Source organism: Pelophylax lessonae (assembly GCF_965119305.1).
Source record: "Pelophylax lessonae genome assembly, chromosome: 7".
Lineage (NCBI taxonomy): Eukaryota > Metazoa > Chordata > Amphibia > Anura > Ranidae > Pelophylax > Pelophylax lessonae.
Genome location: NC_138774.1, coordinates 31,802,752 through 31,820,709, shown reverse-complemented (window position 1 = coordinate 31,820,709; position 17,958 = coordinate 31,802,752). Strand labels below are relative to the sequence as shown.

The following is a 17,958-nucleotide window of genomic DNA, read 5'->3' as shown; positions in this document are numbered from 1 at the left end:
TCTCCGTCTGCAAGCATGCTCCTTGTTAGCCAATGTTTACGAAGCTGAGCTTATTTGGCTCAAACTGCTGATCATCCCTCTTCCAGTTTGAGTTCTCCTGTACCGGACATTACAAGAGGCTGATATCAAGACTGATTCTGGCATTAAAATTTGAAAATACTTTTTTTTTAAATAAACTTTATTAATTTGATGTCATTTTTAAATTGTGTAAAACATGAAGGAAGATAACCAGACAATGGTGACCTACTTCGTTCTTAAAGGGATTTCCGATGTTCCTGACATGCAGGTTGTGATTTTCCTTTTGGTCTTTCTCATTTATCACCTCACCCTTGCAGGTAATGTGATCATTCTTCTTCTGGTTTTCCTAGATTCGAAGCTCCACACTCCCATGTATTTCTTTTTGTGCAACCTGTCCATTCTCAACATCTCTTCTACCACAATTACACTACATAAGAGCCTTGACATCTTTGTAACAGGGGACAATGCCATATCCTTCATTAAGTGCATGGCACAGGTATACGTCTTCACATGGCTATGCGGCAACGAGTTGGTATTGCTTACGGCCATGAGTTACGATCGTTACATTGCTATCTGCAACCCATTGCATTATTCAGCTGTCATGAACAGTAGAGTCTGTACCGGTTTGGCCATATTCTGCTGGTCATTTAGTCTTCTGCAGATTCTTCCTGCCATGATCATACTAACGAGATTCACTTGCTACACTTCCAACATAATTGACCACTTCTTCTGTGAAATTTTGGGCCTGATGAAACTTTCTTGTAGTGACACATTTATGTTGCAAATGTTGATGTTCACAGAGGGAGTTTTACTTTCAACCTTCACCCCTTTTCTGCTCACCTTCATCTCCTACTCATTCATCATAGCCACTATAATGAGAATTAAGACTAATAAGGGAAGATCGAAAGCCTTCTACACTTGTTCCTCACACCTAACTGTTGTTGCTCTTCAGTACTCAACTATTGCTTGTCAATACTTGACTCCGAGTGGAACCTTCGCATCTGGTAAATTTTTGTCTATGTTCAATTCAGCTGTGGTGCCCATGCTCAATCCATTCATATACAGCTTGAAAAACAGAGATGTGAAATCGGCTTTGCAACGAAAATTCAAATATCTTGCAAGAGTTGTTAAAAGGAAAGAAGACAATTTGGTTGAAAGGACATAAATATATATATGAAAGAGAAAAGGAGGCACAAACACCTAGTGCATTGCCCGTGGACACCTTTAAAAAGTTTACTAAAGTGCCAAAAACATACTCCCAGAAGAGTAAAATGTGTATATAGAAAGTTCACCACATGTGGAAATGAACATGTCCCTGTAATTGGACTGCTGATGCATTTCGGGACTCGCGCTCCCTTCCTCATTGGAGTGAGCGCTTGGGTGATTTGGTTATATATACAATATATAGTACATGTAGTGTGGCGTGGTTTTGTATTTAGCCCCCTTTAGGGTCCTTTCACACAGGCTTTCCGCCTGGCGGACTCAGTTTTTCTTAGCGTAGATCCATCCGCCGATCCCCGCTGAGCAGGTGGATGACAGGTCCGTCTCTGCTTACTTTGCAGAGTGTCAGATCCCCGCTCTCCTCTATGGGAGATTGGATGATAGTGGACTGTCTGTCTCTTTTCATCCAATCCTATCTGATCCTCCAGACAGATGGAAAATAGGGTTTCCATCCGTCTGGATTTCACGGACAGGAACGGATCGATGGTAGCGGGTGTCAGCGGAGCTGACATCCGCTGCTCAATAGGGGTGCATGGAGCATCCGATCAGGTCCGCCTAAAAAAACTGACAGGCGGACCTGATCAGAAAGCCTGTGTGACTCTAATACCCTATCAAAAATCTAGTGGAACCAGTTGCCTTCAGAAGTCACCTAATTAGTATATAGGGTCCACCTGTGTGTAATTTAATCTCAGTATAAATACAGCTGTTCTGTGAAGCCCTCAGAGGTTTGTTAGAGAACCTTAGTGAACAAACAGCATCATGAAGAACACACCAGACAGATAATGGATGAAGTTGTGGAGACGTTTAAAGCAGGGTTAGGTTATAAAAAATATCCCAAGCTTTGAACATCTCATGAAGCACTGTTCAATCCATCATCCGAAAATGGAAAGAGCGTGGCACAACTGCAAACCTACCAAGACATGGCTGTCCATCTAAACTGCCGGGCAAGGAGAGCATTAATCAGAGAAGCAGCCAAGAGGCCCCATGGTAACTCTGAATGAGCTGCAGAGATCCACAGCTCAGGTGGGAGAATCTGTCCACAGGAAAACTATTAGTCGGCACTTCACAAATCGGACCTTTATGGAAGAGTGGCAAGAAGAAAGCCATTGTTGAAAGAAAGCCATAAGGAATCCTATTTTCAGTTTGTGAGACCCCATGTGGGGGACACAGCAAACATGTGGAAGAAGGTGTTCTGTTCAAATGAGACCTAAATTTAACTTTTTGGCCTAAAAGCAACATGCTATGTGTGGCGGAAAACTAACAATGCACATCACTCTGAACACACCATCCCCACCGTGAAACATGGTGGTGTCAGCATCATGTTGCAGGGATGCTTTTCTTCAGCAGGGACAGGGAAGTTGGTCAGAGTTGATGGGAGGATGGATGGAGCCAAATACAGGACAATCTTAGAAGAAAACCTGTCAGGTTTTCAAAAGACTTGGGACTGTGGCAGAGATTAACCTTCCAGCAGGACAACGACCTGAAACATACAGCCAGAGCTACAATGGAATGGTTTAGATCAAAGCATATTCATGTGTTAGAATGGCCCAACCAAAGTCCAGACCTAAATCCAATTGTTAATCTGCGGCAAGACTTGAAAATTGCTGTTCATGGATGCTCCCCATCCAATCTGACAAAACTTGAACAATTTTGCAGAGAAGAATGGGCAAAAATGTCCCTTTTTAGATGTGCAAAGCTGGTAGAGACATCCCCAAAAAGACTTGCAGCTGAAATTACAGGGAAAGGCGGTTCTACAAAGTATTGACTCCGGGGGACTGAATACAAATGCACTCCACACTTTTCACATATTTTTTTGTAAAAAATGTTGAAAACCATTTATCATTTTTCTTCCACTTTACAATTATGTGCCACTTTGTGTCGGTCTATCACATAAAATCCCAACAAAATACATTTACGTTTTTGGTTGTAACATGACAAAATGTGGAAAATTTCGAGGGGTATGAATACTTTTTCAAGGCACTGTATAAATAAATAAATAAATAAATAAATATATATATATAGTACAGGGAGGTCTAAAGCCTTCTGCACTTGTTCCTCCCACCTAACCCTTGTTGCTCTTCAATACACAACTACTGCTTGTCAAATCCCGATCCCAGGACTGAGCTCCGCACTGTGCGCACCTCACCGGGAGGTGTGTTATTGGCCAGATCACCAGGTAAGCACAGAGAGAAGGAAGCCAAAGAAGCGAAACAGCTGATGATTGTATTTTTTTCAATTGGAAACCCCGTGATGGAGTACTCTGTTTTTGAGGACTGATTTAATAGATGCTGTGGATTCCTCTAGGATGGATTGGTATTTATGTGCTGTTTTCCAATGGCATTCTGGTGAGTGCATATTGGTTGAGGAAGAGCACTGGAGTCACTTTATATATCCTTAAGTTGGATACACACTATCCAACATTTGTGGTTAGATTTCCTTCAGATTTACCTTTTCTATGTAGTGCAAGGGCCTGCCAGATTGCATACAAATTGAAAGTGTTTAGGTTTGACCTCATATTATATGGTTTTGGTAAATCTAAAGGAAAAAGTCTTCAGAAAATCTTATAGTGTGTATGGTCCATTATTGTTGCACTGGGAAGTGTGATCTTCACAGGGTTTTTTTCTTCAATTGTCACAAAACAATTTTTTCTAGGTGGACTGTTATTATGAACACTTGACTGTTATTATGAACACTATTTTATTATGCACATGATGTTGCACTAGTATTTATTTTGGTTTATATTTATATTTTATTCACATTTATCTTTCACTTTTGTATGCTCGCTATGTTTTTCACTTAGTGCCCGTTCACATACGAGCGACGCTACTTCCCGGGGCGACCTCCGAGATCGCGGTGCGAGCAGCGTGCCGCGACCTCGGAGCGGCCGCCACGGACTTCATAACATTGAAGTCTATGGCGGTCGCCTCCTGGTCGCCCCAAAGAAGCTCCGGACCCTTTTTCTAAGTCGGAGCGACTTGTGTCGCTCCTATTAGAACGGGTCCGCAGCTTCCCTATGGAAGGCGACCTACGGCGACCTGTGAGGCGACCAGGTCGCCTCACAGGTCGCCTTAGTGTGAACGGGGGCTTAATATTTACAGCGCTGCACTCTCTTGAATTTTATTGCTTGTCAGTGCTTGACTCCGAGTGGTGGCACCTTCAAGTCAGGTAATTTTTTTGTCTATATTCAGTTCAATTGTGGTTCCCAAACTTTAATCCATTCATATATAACTTGAAAAACAGAGATGTGAAATTGGCTTTGCAATTAAAATTCTAATATTTTAAAACAGCTGTTAAAAGGAAAAAAGGCCATTTGGTTCGAAGGACAAAGATATATAAAACAGATTAACAAATGACAAAATTTAGTAAAGGAGATTAGTGACAGCTATCATTAAAACCCAATGTGCAATTTATTACATATGAAATGCCATTTATTAAATGTTATTATTGGTTCTCCAACATAAATACATTGTGATCTTTTTAGGTAATAAAATTGCTTTTGTAAATAAAGTAAAAAACTGCGCTAACAAAACATAAATCACAAAGTGATATAAAGTGTGAAACAGCTGCTGGCACTCCAACCGACAGTGATGGCATCCAAATGTAAAAAAATTTATAAATAGTGCAGTGCTCAAAAAGAATATGTGCACAAATTAATATACACTTTTAAATTGTACATAAAAGGAAGCAAAGTCCAATAAATTATATTGAAGAAAATAGTCCCACACAGGAAAGTGCTGACTTGTGACAGTGATAAATCCCACACCAAAAATTTAAAATTCGCTCACCAGATGGCATGGACCCAAAATACCATACAGCAATTGGGTCATGCAGGCTGAAAGTGAAGATGTCCTCAATAACAGATGGTAGGAACTTCCACAGACTCTCTGGATGGCAGATGTTGGTGACAATCATCAAAGGCGATCCGCACGGAAGTGTCTAGGAATCCCCACTCCAGGAAATGTTTGATGGGATAAACCAGAGAGACACCATAGCGTGATACCGTTTGGAAAATTTATTAAAGAATAAAAGAAATGCACTTACAATGAGTCAGATGGTAAGAAGCATTCAGTAAAATCCGGCACTCTTGATAATACTAATGCGTTTCATTACACATAACATTTTCAAAGGAATTAGCCTGGTGCCAGAATGAACATACTTTGTATTTATAGAGATGTAGAGGAACAGCTGATGGAATTCAAAATTGATGACACACCGCGCCATTACAATATGGTGCCGGCGTGCGGGTCAAGCCCTTTTTGATGTACCAATTGGGGGCTCCCGCGTCACTCAGAATCCAATAAGGACAAATTATGTACTTCTAAACTGCTAATAGCACGCCGCGCTATTACAATATAGCGCCGGCGTGCGGATCAGACCTCCATATGGTGCTCCAATGGGCAGGCCGCTACGTCACCCACATCTGCTCTCCAATGAGGGATGAATGATCTCCTCACACGTCATCTCTGGTCGCGCCGGAAATGACGTGATCGCGTCATCAAAGGTGGCCGTGGGGATACTCGGAGCCCCTTGTGAATGACTGCCCTGAAAGCCTTGGAAATGTTACCTCTTCATCCTCCTCCACCTCCTCCTCATCCTGTGCCATATCCTCTTCCATCATCGCCCGAATTGTTTTTTCAAGGAGGCAAGGAAGTGGGATAGTTACGCTGACAACGGCGTCATCGGCACTGGCCATGTTGGTGGAGTACTCAAAACAGCGCAACAAGGCACACAGGTCTCGCATGGAGGCCCAGTTATTGGTGGTGAAGTGGTGCTGTTCCGCAGAGCGACTCACGCGTGCGTGCTGCAGCTGAAACTCCACTATGGCCTGCTGCTGCTCGCACAGCCTTTCCAGCATGTGCAAGGTGGAGTTCCACCTTGTGGGCACGTCACATATGAGGCGGTGAGCGGGAAGGCCGAAGTTACGCTGCAGCGCTGACAGGCGAACAGCAGCAGGGTGAGAACGCCGAAAGTGCGCACAGACGGCCCGCACTTTCTGCAGCAGCTCTGACATATCGGGGTAGTTTTTAAGGAACCTCTGCACCACCAAATTCAGCACATGCGCCAGGCAAGGGATGTGCGTCAAACCGGCTAGGCCCAGAGCTGCTATGAGATTTCGCCCGTTATCGCACACCACCAGGCCGGGCTTGAGGCTCGCTGGCAGCAACCACTCATTTGTCTGCTGTTCCATGCTCCTCCACAACTCCTGCGCGGTGTGTGGTTTTCCCCCCAAACAGGCAAGTTTTAAAACTGCCTGCTGTCGTTTACCCCTGGCCGTGCTGAAGTTGGTGGTGAAGGTGTTACGCTGTCTGGATGAGGAGGCGGTAGAGGATGAGGAAGCGGAGTAGGAGGAGTTAGGAACAGGAGGCAAACTGAAGCGTCCTGCAATCCTCGGTGGTGGAAGGACATGCGCCAAATTGCTATCCGCCTCAGGCCCATCCGCCACTGCATTTACCCAGTGTGCCGTTAGGGAGATATAACGCCCCTGACCGTGCTTACTGGTCCACGTATCGGTAGTTAGGTGGACCTTGCCACAGATGGCGTTGCGCAGTGCACACCTGATTTTTTCCCCCACTTGGTTGTGCAGGGAAGGGATGGCTTGCCTGGAAAAGTAGTGGCAGCTGGGCACGACGTACTGTGGGACAGCCACCGACATAAGGTTTTTAAAACTGTTCGTCTCCACCAGACGGAATGACAGCATTTCAAAGGCCAAGAATTTTGAAATGCTGGCATTCAGGGCCAGGGATCACGGGTGGGTAGGGGGGTACTTCCTCTTCCTCTCAAGTGTTTGGGAGATGGAAAGCTGAACGCTTCCACGGGACATTGTGGAGATGGTTGGTGACCCAGGCGGTGGTGTTTGCGGGGTGGCAGGTGCCGGTATCCCTACAGATGTGGCTGGAGCGGCCGAGACTGCAGCAGAAGAGGAAGCAGGATGAGCCAGAGACGTTTCTTGGTTTTGAGGTGTCTACTCCACTGCAGCTCGTGCTTTGCACTTAGATGCCTGATCATGCAGGTTGTGCTCAGGTTGAGAAGGTTTATGCTTCGCTTCAGGCTCTGATTGCACAGGGTGCAAACCACTCGTGTCCTGTCATCAGCACATTTTCTAAAGAACTTCCACGCTAGAGAACTCCTTTGAGCTGGCTTTGGTGCGCTCGTTCCCTGTCTAGGGCACAGCCGCTCCGCTTCTGCACCCTGCTCCCTCTTCTGCTGTGCTGGTGGCTCTGTGCGACCACCGCCTCTTCCTCCAAACTACTCAGGTCACCTGCATGACCTTCATTCCATGTGGGGTCGAGGACCTCATCGTCCTCCACATCATCTTCCACCCAGTCTTCACCCCTGCCCTCCTTGTCGGTCTCCACAATTCTGAACACCGCAGCAGTTGGCACCTGCGTTTCATCATCATCGGAGACGTGCTGCGATGGTCCTTGCATGTACTCATCTTGAGAAATAAGTGGTTGGGCATCGCTGCACTCAATCTCTTCCACTTCTGGGGCAGGGCTAGGTGGATGGCCCTGGGAAACCCTGCTGACAGAGTCATCAAAAAGAAGACGAGACTGCTGTATGGCTTGGGGCTCAGACTGCTTGCCTGATTTGCAAGGGGGTGAAGGTGAAAGACGGTTGGACATCGGCTGCAGGTGCCAACTCTGACCTTTCTGCAGTAGACTGGGTGGGAGACAATGTGAAGGAACTGGAGGCACTGTCAGCAGCAAACCAATCTACTATCGCCTCTACGTGTTCTGGCATCATCACTTCTAGAGGCGTATGATGCCCTACCAAATACTGATGCAGGTTCTGTCGCCTACTAACACTTGAGGAAGGTGTTTCACTTGTGCGTGTAGCTGGCACAGATCGACCACGTCCTCTCCTTGCAACAGGAGCTCTACCAGCAGCACCACGACCCAGGCCACGGCCCCTATTTGACGGTCTCCTCATATTTCTGTAATTTAAGATCTTGCCCTAGAAAGGTGTTTATTGAATAGCGGAACAAAACAACAACAGTATCGCACGGGTGTATCTCACAGTCAAATATGCAAACTATGCCGCAATTTAATGTTTTTTACCCCAAAAGGGTGTATATTGAATAGCGGAATAGGAAAAAGGATAAAAAACGGTGTATCTCACACGTACAAACACAGACTAGGCCCCGATTAAAATTTTTTGTACCCTAAAGGGAGGATGAGGAAGAGGAGCAGGAGGAGTTGGGAACAGGAGGCAAACTGAAGCGCCCTGTAATCCTTGGCGGTGGAAGGAGATGCGCCAAACAAATTTAAAAGGTGTATCTCACACGTACCGATACAGACTATGCCGTAATTTAATTTTTTACACTCCAAAAGGGTGTATATTGAATAGCGGAATAGGAAAAATTTTATAATAGGGTGTATCTCACACGTACAAACACAGACTAGGCCCCGATTACAATTTTTTGTACCCTAAAGGCAGGATGAGGAAGAGGAGTAGGAGGAGTTGGGAGCAGGAGGCACACTGAAGCGCCCTGCAATCCTCGGCAGTAGAAGGAGATGAACCAAACAAATTTAAAAAGGTGTATCTCACATGTACCGATACAGACTATCCCGCAATTTAATTTTTTACACTCAAACGGGGTGTATATTGAATAGCGGAATAGGACAAATTTTACAAAACGGTGTATCTCACACGTACAAACACAAACTAGGCCCCGATTACAATTTTTTGTACCCTAAAGGCAGGATGAGGAGTAGGAGGAGTTCGGAACAGGCAGGAGGCAGACTGAAGCACCCTCAAATCCTCGGCAGTATGAGATGCGCCCCAAAAATTGGAAAGGTGCATCTCACACGTACCGACACAGACTATCCCGAAATTTAATTGTTTTTACCCAAAGGTGTAGATTGAATAGCGCAATAGAAAATATGATATCAAAAGGTGTATGTATCTCACACGTACCGACACAGACTATCCAACAATTTAATCGTTTATACCCAAAGGTTTTGATTAAATAGCGGAATAGAAAATATTATCAAAAAAAGTGTATGTATCTCACACGTACAGAACCAGACTAGGCCCCAATTACTATTTTTTGTACCCCCAAAGGCAGGATGAGAAGTAGGAGGAGTTCGGAACAGGCAGCACCCTCAAATCCTCAAAAGTATGAGATGCACCCCAAAAATTGGAAAGGTGTATCTCACACGTACCAACACAGACTATCCCGCAATTTAATTGTTTATACCCAAAGGTTTTTATTGAATAGCGGAATAGAAAATATTATCAAAAAACGGTGTATGTATCTCACACGTACAGAACCAGACTAGGCCCCAATTACTTTTTTTTGTACCCCCAAAGGCAGGATGAGGAGTAGGAGGAGTACGGAACAGGCAGCACCCTCAAATCTTCAGAAGTATGAGATGCACCCCAAAAATTGGAAAGGTGTATCTCACACGTACCAACACAGACTATCCCGCAATTTAATTGTTTATACCCAAAGGATTTTATTGAATAGCGGAATAGAAAATATTATCAAAACACGGTGTATGTATCTCACACGTACAGAACCAGACTAGGCCCCAATTACTATTTTTTGTACCCCCAAAGGCAGGATGAGGAGTAGGAGGAGTACGGAACAGGCAGCACCCTCAAATCTTCAGAAGTATGAGATGAACCCCAAAAATTGGAAAGGTGTATCTCACACGTACCAACACCGACTATCCCGCAATTTAATTGTTTATACCCAAAGGTTTTTATTGAATAGCGGAATAGAAAATATTATCAAAAAAAGGTGTATGTATCTCACACGTACAGAACCAGACTAGGCCCCAATTACTATTTTTTGTACCCCCAAAGGCAGGATGAGGAGTAGGAGGAGTTCGGAACAGGCAGCACCCTCAAATCTTCAGAAGTATGAGATGCACCCCAAAAATTGGAAAGGTGTATCTCACACGTACCAACGCAGACTATCCCGCAATTTAATTGTTTATACCCAAAGGTTTTTATTGAATAGCGGAATAGAAAATATGATATAAAATTGGTGTGATTTATCAATAGCACATGTGAACAGCAGTGTCTTATATCAGTCAGCTCTGCTGCAGGCTATGGAGGGGAAAAAAAAAATTCCCCTTTTAAGTTTGTAATTTTTAACTAGATTAGTACAGACTATGCCACAATTTAATTTTTTTAACCCAAGGGTGTATATTGAATAGTGGAATAGAAAAAAGTGTATAATTTTTGAAATCACTCAATAATAGCACATGTGAACACAGCAGTGTATTATCACAGTCAGTACAGCAGCACTGAAGGAAAAACGCTGCACACAGTGACTGATGAAAAATACTTTTCTCCCTCCTCCTCAGTGGGCAAAAAAGATTGTTTTTACTGCACCCCACACACAGCAAAATCGATGTGGACCAGCTCTGCTGCAGGCTATGGAGGGAAAAAAAAATTCCCCTTTTAAGTTTGTAATTTTTAACTAGATTAGTACAGACTATGCCACAATTTAATTTTTTTAACCCAAGGGTGTATATTGAATAGTGGAATAGAAAAAAGTGTATAACTTTTGAAATCTCTCAATAATAGCACATGTGAACACAGCAGTGTATTATCACAGTCAGCACAGCAGCACTGAAGGAAAAACGCTGCACACAGTGACTGATAGAAAAAGACATTTCTCCCTCCTTCTCAGTGGGCAAAAAAGATTGTGTTTACTGCACCCCACACACAGCAAAATCGATGTGGACCACTGACACCTGCCTATCTCCAGCCTCTCCCTAAAAGGATTGATAAGATCGTAAGATCGGTCACTGCAAACCCCCCCCCCCACACACACAGCAAAATCGATTGTAGAACACTGACCCTAAAAATCAGCAGCCTCGCCCTAAAATGCCTATATCACCCTGCCTAAAACACTCCTGACCTGTCCCTCAATTCTATCCGGACACAAATGATTTTTGCCTGTCTGTCCCTAATCAGCAGCCAGCACGTATGATGTGTGCTCTGTCCCTGAACTACAGCATAATGACGCAGCGGCGCTCCGTCTCAAACTTATAAAGACTTGGTCACATGCTTCAGAAGGCCAATCACAGCTACTAATACATTTGTAGGCATGGCTGGGATGGCTTAAGGCACACCAGTTAAACGCTTGTTGATTGGCTGTTGAAAGCCCACCATGAAAAGTGCGCCAATGCATACAAAACCCGGAAATAAAATGACGGTAACAAAAATCCAATTATTCGGTACGAACACGAATAATACAGTCCGTGTTCACTCAACCCTACACAGGGTAGCTTCCCATCATATGACAACTGGTGGAACGTTCCTCTGTCTGTATAGAGGCTAAAATTCGAGATAGAGCTAGCAATTTGAACCTCTTTGGATGACCAAAGAGATAAAGTAGGGGGAGTGTGTAGCGCTGATATTCTCCTATGTTAATGTGTGTCTGTATACTTTAATAAAACGTCCATGGACATTGCTATGTTTGAGTAGTTGGAGCCATCTAGTGACCAAAAACTGGTAATACAGATATGTTTTTTTTTTTCTGAAAGAGACAGGAAGTGACTGTTGGTTTTGGGAGGTTTGGTGACCTACCCATGAACACCTTCTTGTGCAGGGCATGCTGGGTAGGGGATAAAAGGTGTCGAAGCAGCCATTTTAGGTCTCTTGGAATCGTGTGGCCTGCCTGAGAGGACCTGTGGGGAGACGGTGGCCAGATTGCAGAGACCCAGAGACACTCATCCGAGCATCGGAGGACGGGATCCACCCAGTGGGGCTGAACGGAGCAATTGGTTCAGCTGACGGAGAAGCAAGTTTCAGTCACCGGACAAAAGTCACCACACAGAGCCTCTATCCAGTGGGTGAGCGGGTCATGGCCCACAGTTTGTTAAATCTCACATGTAGTTAGACTCATATACAGGCCTCACTGGAAATTATAGTTCCACAAAGGAGCAGAGCAACTGATACTGAGAAGGTTTGAGGCCTATCTACCTTGATGTCTCAAGAAATGTTAAAATAGTTGTTACAGCTACACCAGGAGCATTTTCACTTCAATTTAATTCACCAAAACTGTGGATTACAAATCACAAGGAGCCACTTTAGCTAGCGAAGAAAAGAAGATCCAGGACTAAGTACTCCAAAAAGTAAGATCTCACACATAGCTTATAAAGTAGGGGGAGCACCCAGGTATATACATATATATATATATATGTATACTGTTTCTTTCTAATTGTTTATATCGAAATCCATTGTGCTGTTGTCTTATCCTGGAGTGACAATACAGGTATTTTGTACTATCTTACATTGTATTGTATTGCATCGCATGACAGCTGTGCCAAGGGGATTGAGCCAAGTTAGTGGGGTTTATTGGTAGAGTGCAGGCCCCGATCAAACCAGCAGCCCTTTCGGGGTCAGGCTACATAAAGAATAGAATGCTGGCAATTATTGGTTGGTAAGGAGTGGAGCCACCGTGTCCTTAACAACAAGCCATGACATTTCAGCTGTCAAGGGGTGTGTCTGGCCAGCAAGGAAGAGACTGCTTAGCTTAGCGCTCCTGCCTTCCTGAGATGTTTAGTGGCAAACACAGTGACTTCAGAGGTGCGGATTCTGGCATCTAAGCTGCCAATGAGTACCCTCTTTCACCTGGATGACACCCCCACAACATATCTAGACTGAGGAGTGAGGAGGACACTCAGTCAGCTATGCAGCTTCAGGCTGACATTGTTGGAGACCCACAGAGAACATAGCACAGCCTACCTATTGAATCATTCCCTGCCGCTGACAACTCTATCTCGCAGTACACCATGAAAAGTGTGCTGCGCTCTCTAAGAAGTTCTCTGTTCAAAATTCTGTGTACCAACAATCTAATTTCCCGCTGTGCAGCTATTCCCCCCTCCCACCCTGCCCTCACTTACCCCCCTACTCCCCCCCATCCTGCCTTCACTTATCCCCCTACTCCCGCCCACCTTGCCCTCACTTACCCCCCTACTGCCCCCCCACCCTGCCCTCACTTACCCCCCTACTCCCCCCCTCCTGCCCTCACCTACCCCCCTACTCCCCCCCACCCTGCCCTCACTTACCCCCTACCCTCCCACTCTGTCCTCACTTAACCCCCTACTCCCACCCACCCGGTCCTCACCCCCCCTACTTCCCCCCCGCCCTGCCCACACTTACCTTCTACTCCCCCCCTCTCTGTCCTCAATTACCCCTCTACTCCCCCCCGAACCCTGCCCTCACCTTTCCCTCCCACCCTGTACTCACTTACCCCCCACCCTGCCCTCACTTACCCCCTACTCCCCCCACACTGTCCTCACTTACCCCCCTACTTCCCCCCATCCTGCCCTCACTTAACCCCCCTACTCCCCCTTGCCCTGCCCTCACTTACCCCCCTACTCCCCCCCACTCTGTCCTAACTCATCCCCCCACCCTGCCCTCACTTATCGCCCTACCCCCAACCCTTCTCTCACTTACCCCCTACTCCCCCCCTGACCCTGTCCTCTCTTACTCCCCCCCTCCACCCTGCCCTCATTCCAGCCTCACCCAACACCCTAACCCCCCCTTCCTCGCCACCTCCCAAACTACCTTCTCTATCTACTCTTCCTAGGCAATAGGTATTGGTAATTTGTTTTGGCAAGTAATTAAAAAAAGTATTGGTACTTGTACTGGTATTACTAGTTATATTTGGATATTAGATAGGTCTATGTATGTATAATATTCAATATTCATTATATGATTTACTTTCTTGAATAGACTCTTTGCAAGCTCCTGAGGAAGAGACCTTGTTGCAAAACATGTAGAGCTATATGGTGGAAGATGGAACCCCTGCACATGGAGTAGTTGCAGATACTAGGTATATTATATTAAGTAATTTACACAGCTCCCATGCGTGCTCTCTAGGGGGACCACAACATACCCCACATTTATGCATTGCATTACCTTTTATTACAATTATATGAATAATTTGATACCCCTAATGTGTTTTAAGACTTTGTTAATAAAAAAATCTGGTTTTAAAAACATTGGACTGAAGTATATGTGCCTATAAAAGTCTGTGATCGATATCTGTAGAATTATTGTGCTTCAATAGTTGGGACGTGGCACTTAGTACTTATATTGTAACCACAGCACCACCCAGTGGTTACCACACATATGCTATAACAGGAAGTACCTGAACAGGTGTGTCTATTGCCGTATCAACCAAGTATTTTATTGAAAGCTGCATATTTCAGGAAAAATGAAAATTACTTTTTAGGCCTCACGCACACTGGACATTTTAAAAATGCCAGTAGCAATAAGCTGTAGAAAGCTGTAGCTGTAGAATGAGTTTTGCCCCGTTTTTGCAGTAGCGTTTTTTAGCATTTGCTTTTTTTTTTAAGCTTTTTTTTTTTAGCATAACTATACTCCCACAAAAGATTATGGCTCAAAAACTCCCATAAATGCCAAATAGTCAAGTTTTTCAGCGTTTTTCAGAGTTAGAGTGTGTTTACAGCTGAAAAACTCCTCTTAAACCCACTAGTTCTGGGGTTTTTTTTTTTTCAATAATTCTTTTTTTTTTTTCAATGTTTTTTCAATAGTTTTTTTTTTTTCCAATCCTTAATTCTATTAAGGATTTTCAGAAAAAAGAAAGTTTACAAACATTCAGATAGGATATATTCCATTTCCGATTAATGTGATAATAGGAACATAGATGCAAGGCTAAACATAGACAATAAATAACAAATAGAGCTGAATAATAAAAAAATAAAAAAAATTAGCATGAGGAGGGTTGTAGTAGACTGATAGAGATGCCAGCTATGCCTCCAGAACACCCGAGTGCCCCTATTGGGAGCTAAATGTGACCAGGTGGGGACATAGTCAGCCATCTCTCTCTTTTCTTTTTTGTTCGCCAAATAATTTTATTAAGGTATATAAAATACACTCGAAAATGAGACAATCACATATATACTTGAAGAGTATCAACAGCTGTTATAATCAAACCATAGAATGCGTCAAAAACATCAGATAATGTCAAAGGGAGTGATTGAAGTAGACAAGGGTACCCTAATAAGTGAAACAGCTAGTCAAAGAATTGTATAACCCAACCCTACTTAGTGTGGGACTAAATATAGCACTACGGATAAAGGAAAAATCAAGTGTAGGTCAAAGCACAGTTTATCCCTCCAGATTGGAGGGGGGTGATTGGAAAGGTGAGCGGAAGAAAAAGAGGAAAGGCGGGAAGAACTAAAAAAAAAAAAAAGGGGGGGGGGGAGGTGAGGGTGGTGCTGGTCTGGCGATCAATACTTGGGCTTCCTAAAATTAAGAGAGTTATAATAAAAGTTTTATGGGGGGTAAGTATCCTGATGTTCAGTTCTGGGTCTTTTTTTTCAGCCTATGTGTGCATGGACACATAGGAGAACATGCTGGGGAGTTTACTGGCTGCAGTAAAAAAAAAAAAAAGGCCTGAAGCCGAAAATGGCCGCTATAAAAACATCCAGTGTGCATGAGGTCTAAAAATGGCACTAACAGGGTGAAGCTTATATGGGATTTTAGTAACTGGTCATCACAGCATAATGGATCCATTTCCTTCCCATTAATATTTATCATTTTAAAAATACAATTCTCACAATGAATGGTGAGTTAAATTTTCATAGCAGCTTACAGTATGCATTTCTGTCTAAATAAAGATTATTTACCCCATTGTGCAACCATTTTAGTCCATTGTGTACCAATTATTTATATTAAGGGCACTACAATTGAGGATGCAAAATATTAAAAACTATTTCTGGGATTTGGGAATGATATGTTGTAAATAATTGCTAGCAACCAAAGGTTGGTCTTCAGAGAGTCCAGTAGATGGGGGACTTGTTATCAGACTTGGCGGGAGATTATAAAAACACTACATACGATTAAGGAAAGTGTATTTTCAATAGAATATAGTACATCGTTCAAGATGAATCAGCACCCGATGCTACAATGTTTTTATCACATGTCACATTGGAACAATTACTGATAACCTGTACTTTATTTTGGAATTTCCTTTCCCAAGACTGAAGTTGTATTACACCCATCTATTCCGAACTACACTTGGTCACCAAGCCTCTAACATTTTATTTTTCTGGTCTGCTCTTTTTTAGGGTTCTATAAACTATAGAACATTTTGTATGACCTATCATCATTCTCCTATTTTAAATTTTAAACTAAAATCCCACCAGGGTCTCCTCTTCTCCATATTGTTTCAAAGTTTAGGTTGCCATTACAAACAAACTGGATAATAGGTATGGTAAAAAATATTGTGGAAGACAGAAATTGGCAACATTTTGGATGGATTTACATTTTTTTCCCAAGAGTGTTATCTGTTAAAATTATGATCTTCTTGTAAAAAAAAAAACTTTTTTTGGCTTAAATATTAGGAAATCCATATGTTGGGCAGATTCTCTATTCCATTATTATTATTATTATTATTTTTTTGTTATAGATCATGCATTGGCTATGCCTGGTATATCCTATATTTTACTATTGAAACCTTTTTCCAGTCTCAAGGAACCCCTGCTAAAATTACAATATCTACATCTCCTGATACATTTGTGTGATGGTCAGTGGGAAGAATGCTCCTTACACTTGTGGTCCTTAGGAAGAATTATCCCCCTACAGATAGCTAATTAGATCAATGGTGTCAGTGGGAATTTATCTGATTAATAGAAATAGCTCCTTTCTCAAGAAACCTCAGCAACCTCTGAAGGAACCCTAGGGTTCAATGAAACCCTGGTTGAGAAACCTTGTCTTATATCATATATGCTATCCCTTCTGAGATATGTCTGTGATATATACAAATATGATAAAAAGTGGGGAAAGCTGATTTGATTGCTCTTTTTGGTAGAAGGTATAGTGATAAGACAAGACAGGATTTCTTTATAGCCTATACTCAGATAAACAGGGTTTTTGGAGCTGTGCTGCATTTCCTGCAAACAGCTAAACGAGCAGCTAAAATACATATATGGGAGGCATTTCACCTACCAAAGGTTTTAATTTAATTGGATTTAATTTTGTCTAGCCAGCCCTACGATTTGAACAACCCTACCAGACAGCAGATTGTGGTTGACCTCACAATTCAATACTGGAATTAAGAGGATAAATTATATATAAATATATAAAAGCTGCGCTCTCCAGTGAGAAATTATTTCACATAAATCATTAAATATAGCCCTAAAAAATTAGATTTGATAAAATTCAAGTGAAATCGGTGGATAATTAATTTCTTAATGTGCAATTATTCACTTATCACTAAGTGCCACCTTAAATTAAATACGGATACAAAAAAGAGAGGAATAAGTCCCATACAGTGGCTTATAAGATAATTAAATAAAATAAAATAAATTAAATCAGTGATACACCAATATCATATAAATTGTGCAAAATAGCAATATAGTGCAAATACATTGTGCATTTAAGAGTCCCAACAACACTGTTGATGAGCAACAAACAGTCCACAAACACTATCCAATGGATTGGAAAAATGGAAGGATCTTGCTTTTAACTTGTGAATGCCTTCACCAAACACACAGATCACCCGGTGAGTCAAGCCTCTTACCAGAGACAGTAGACCCTAAAGTTATAGAGGGTCAATAAGAGCCTTAATGGTACAGGATAAGAATAGATGCCCTCTGTATGCCTTCAACCAGTGGTATTAGTGGCGAGTTGTATTTCCATTTTTCTCTAGTGTATATTATGTCCCAAATTTTTAGTGCCTTTCGTGTAATAATATGCGTGTTACTATTCAACTTTCTATAT

General features: G+C 42.9%; 1 protein-coding gene across 1 annotated transcript; it reads left to right on the top strand.

Moving 5' to 3' along the window:
- Window positions 1-214: 214 nt before the first annotated feature.
- Window positions 215-1,183, top strand: LOC309560403 (olfactory receptor 6C3-like; the record flags this gene model as incomplete). The annotated part of the gene is made up of 1 exon (XM_082264040.1): window positions 215-1,183. One exon carries the CDS (start codon window positions 215-217, stop codon window positions 1,181-1,183), a length of 969 nt encoding a protein of 322 aa, XP_082120166.1.
- Window positions 1,184-17,958: the final 16,775 nt, after the last annotated feature.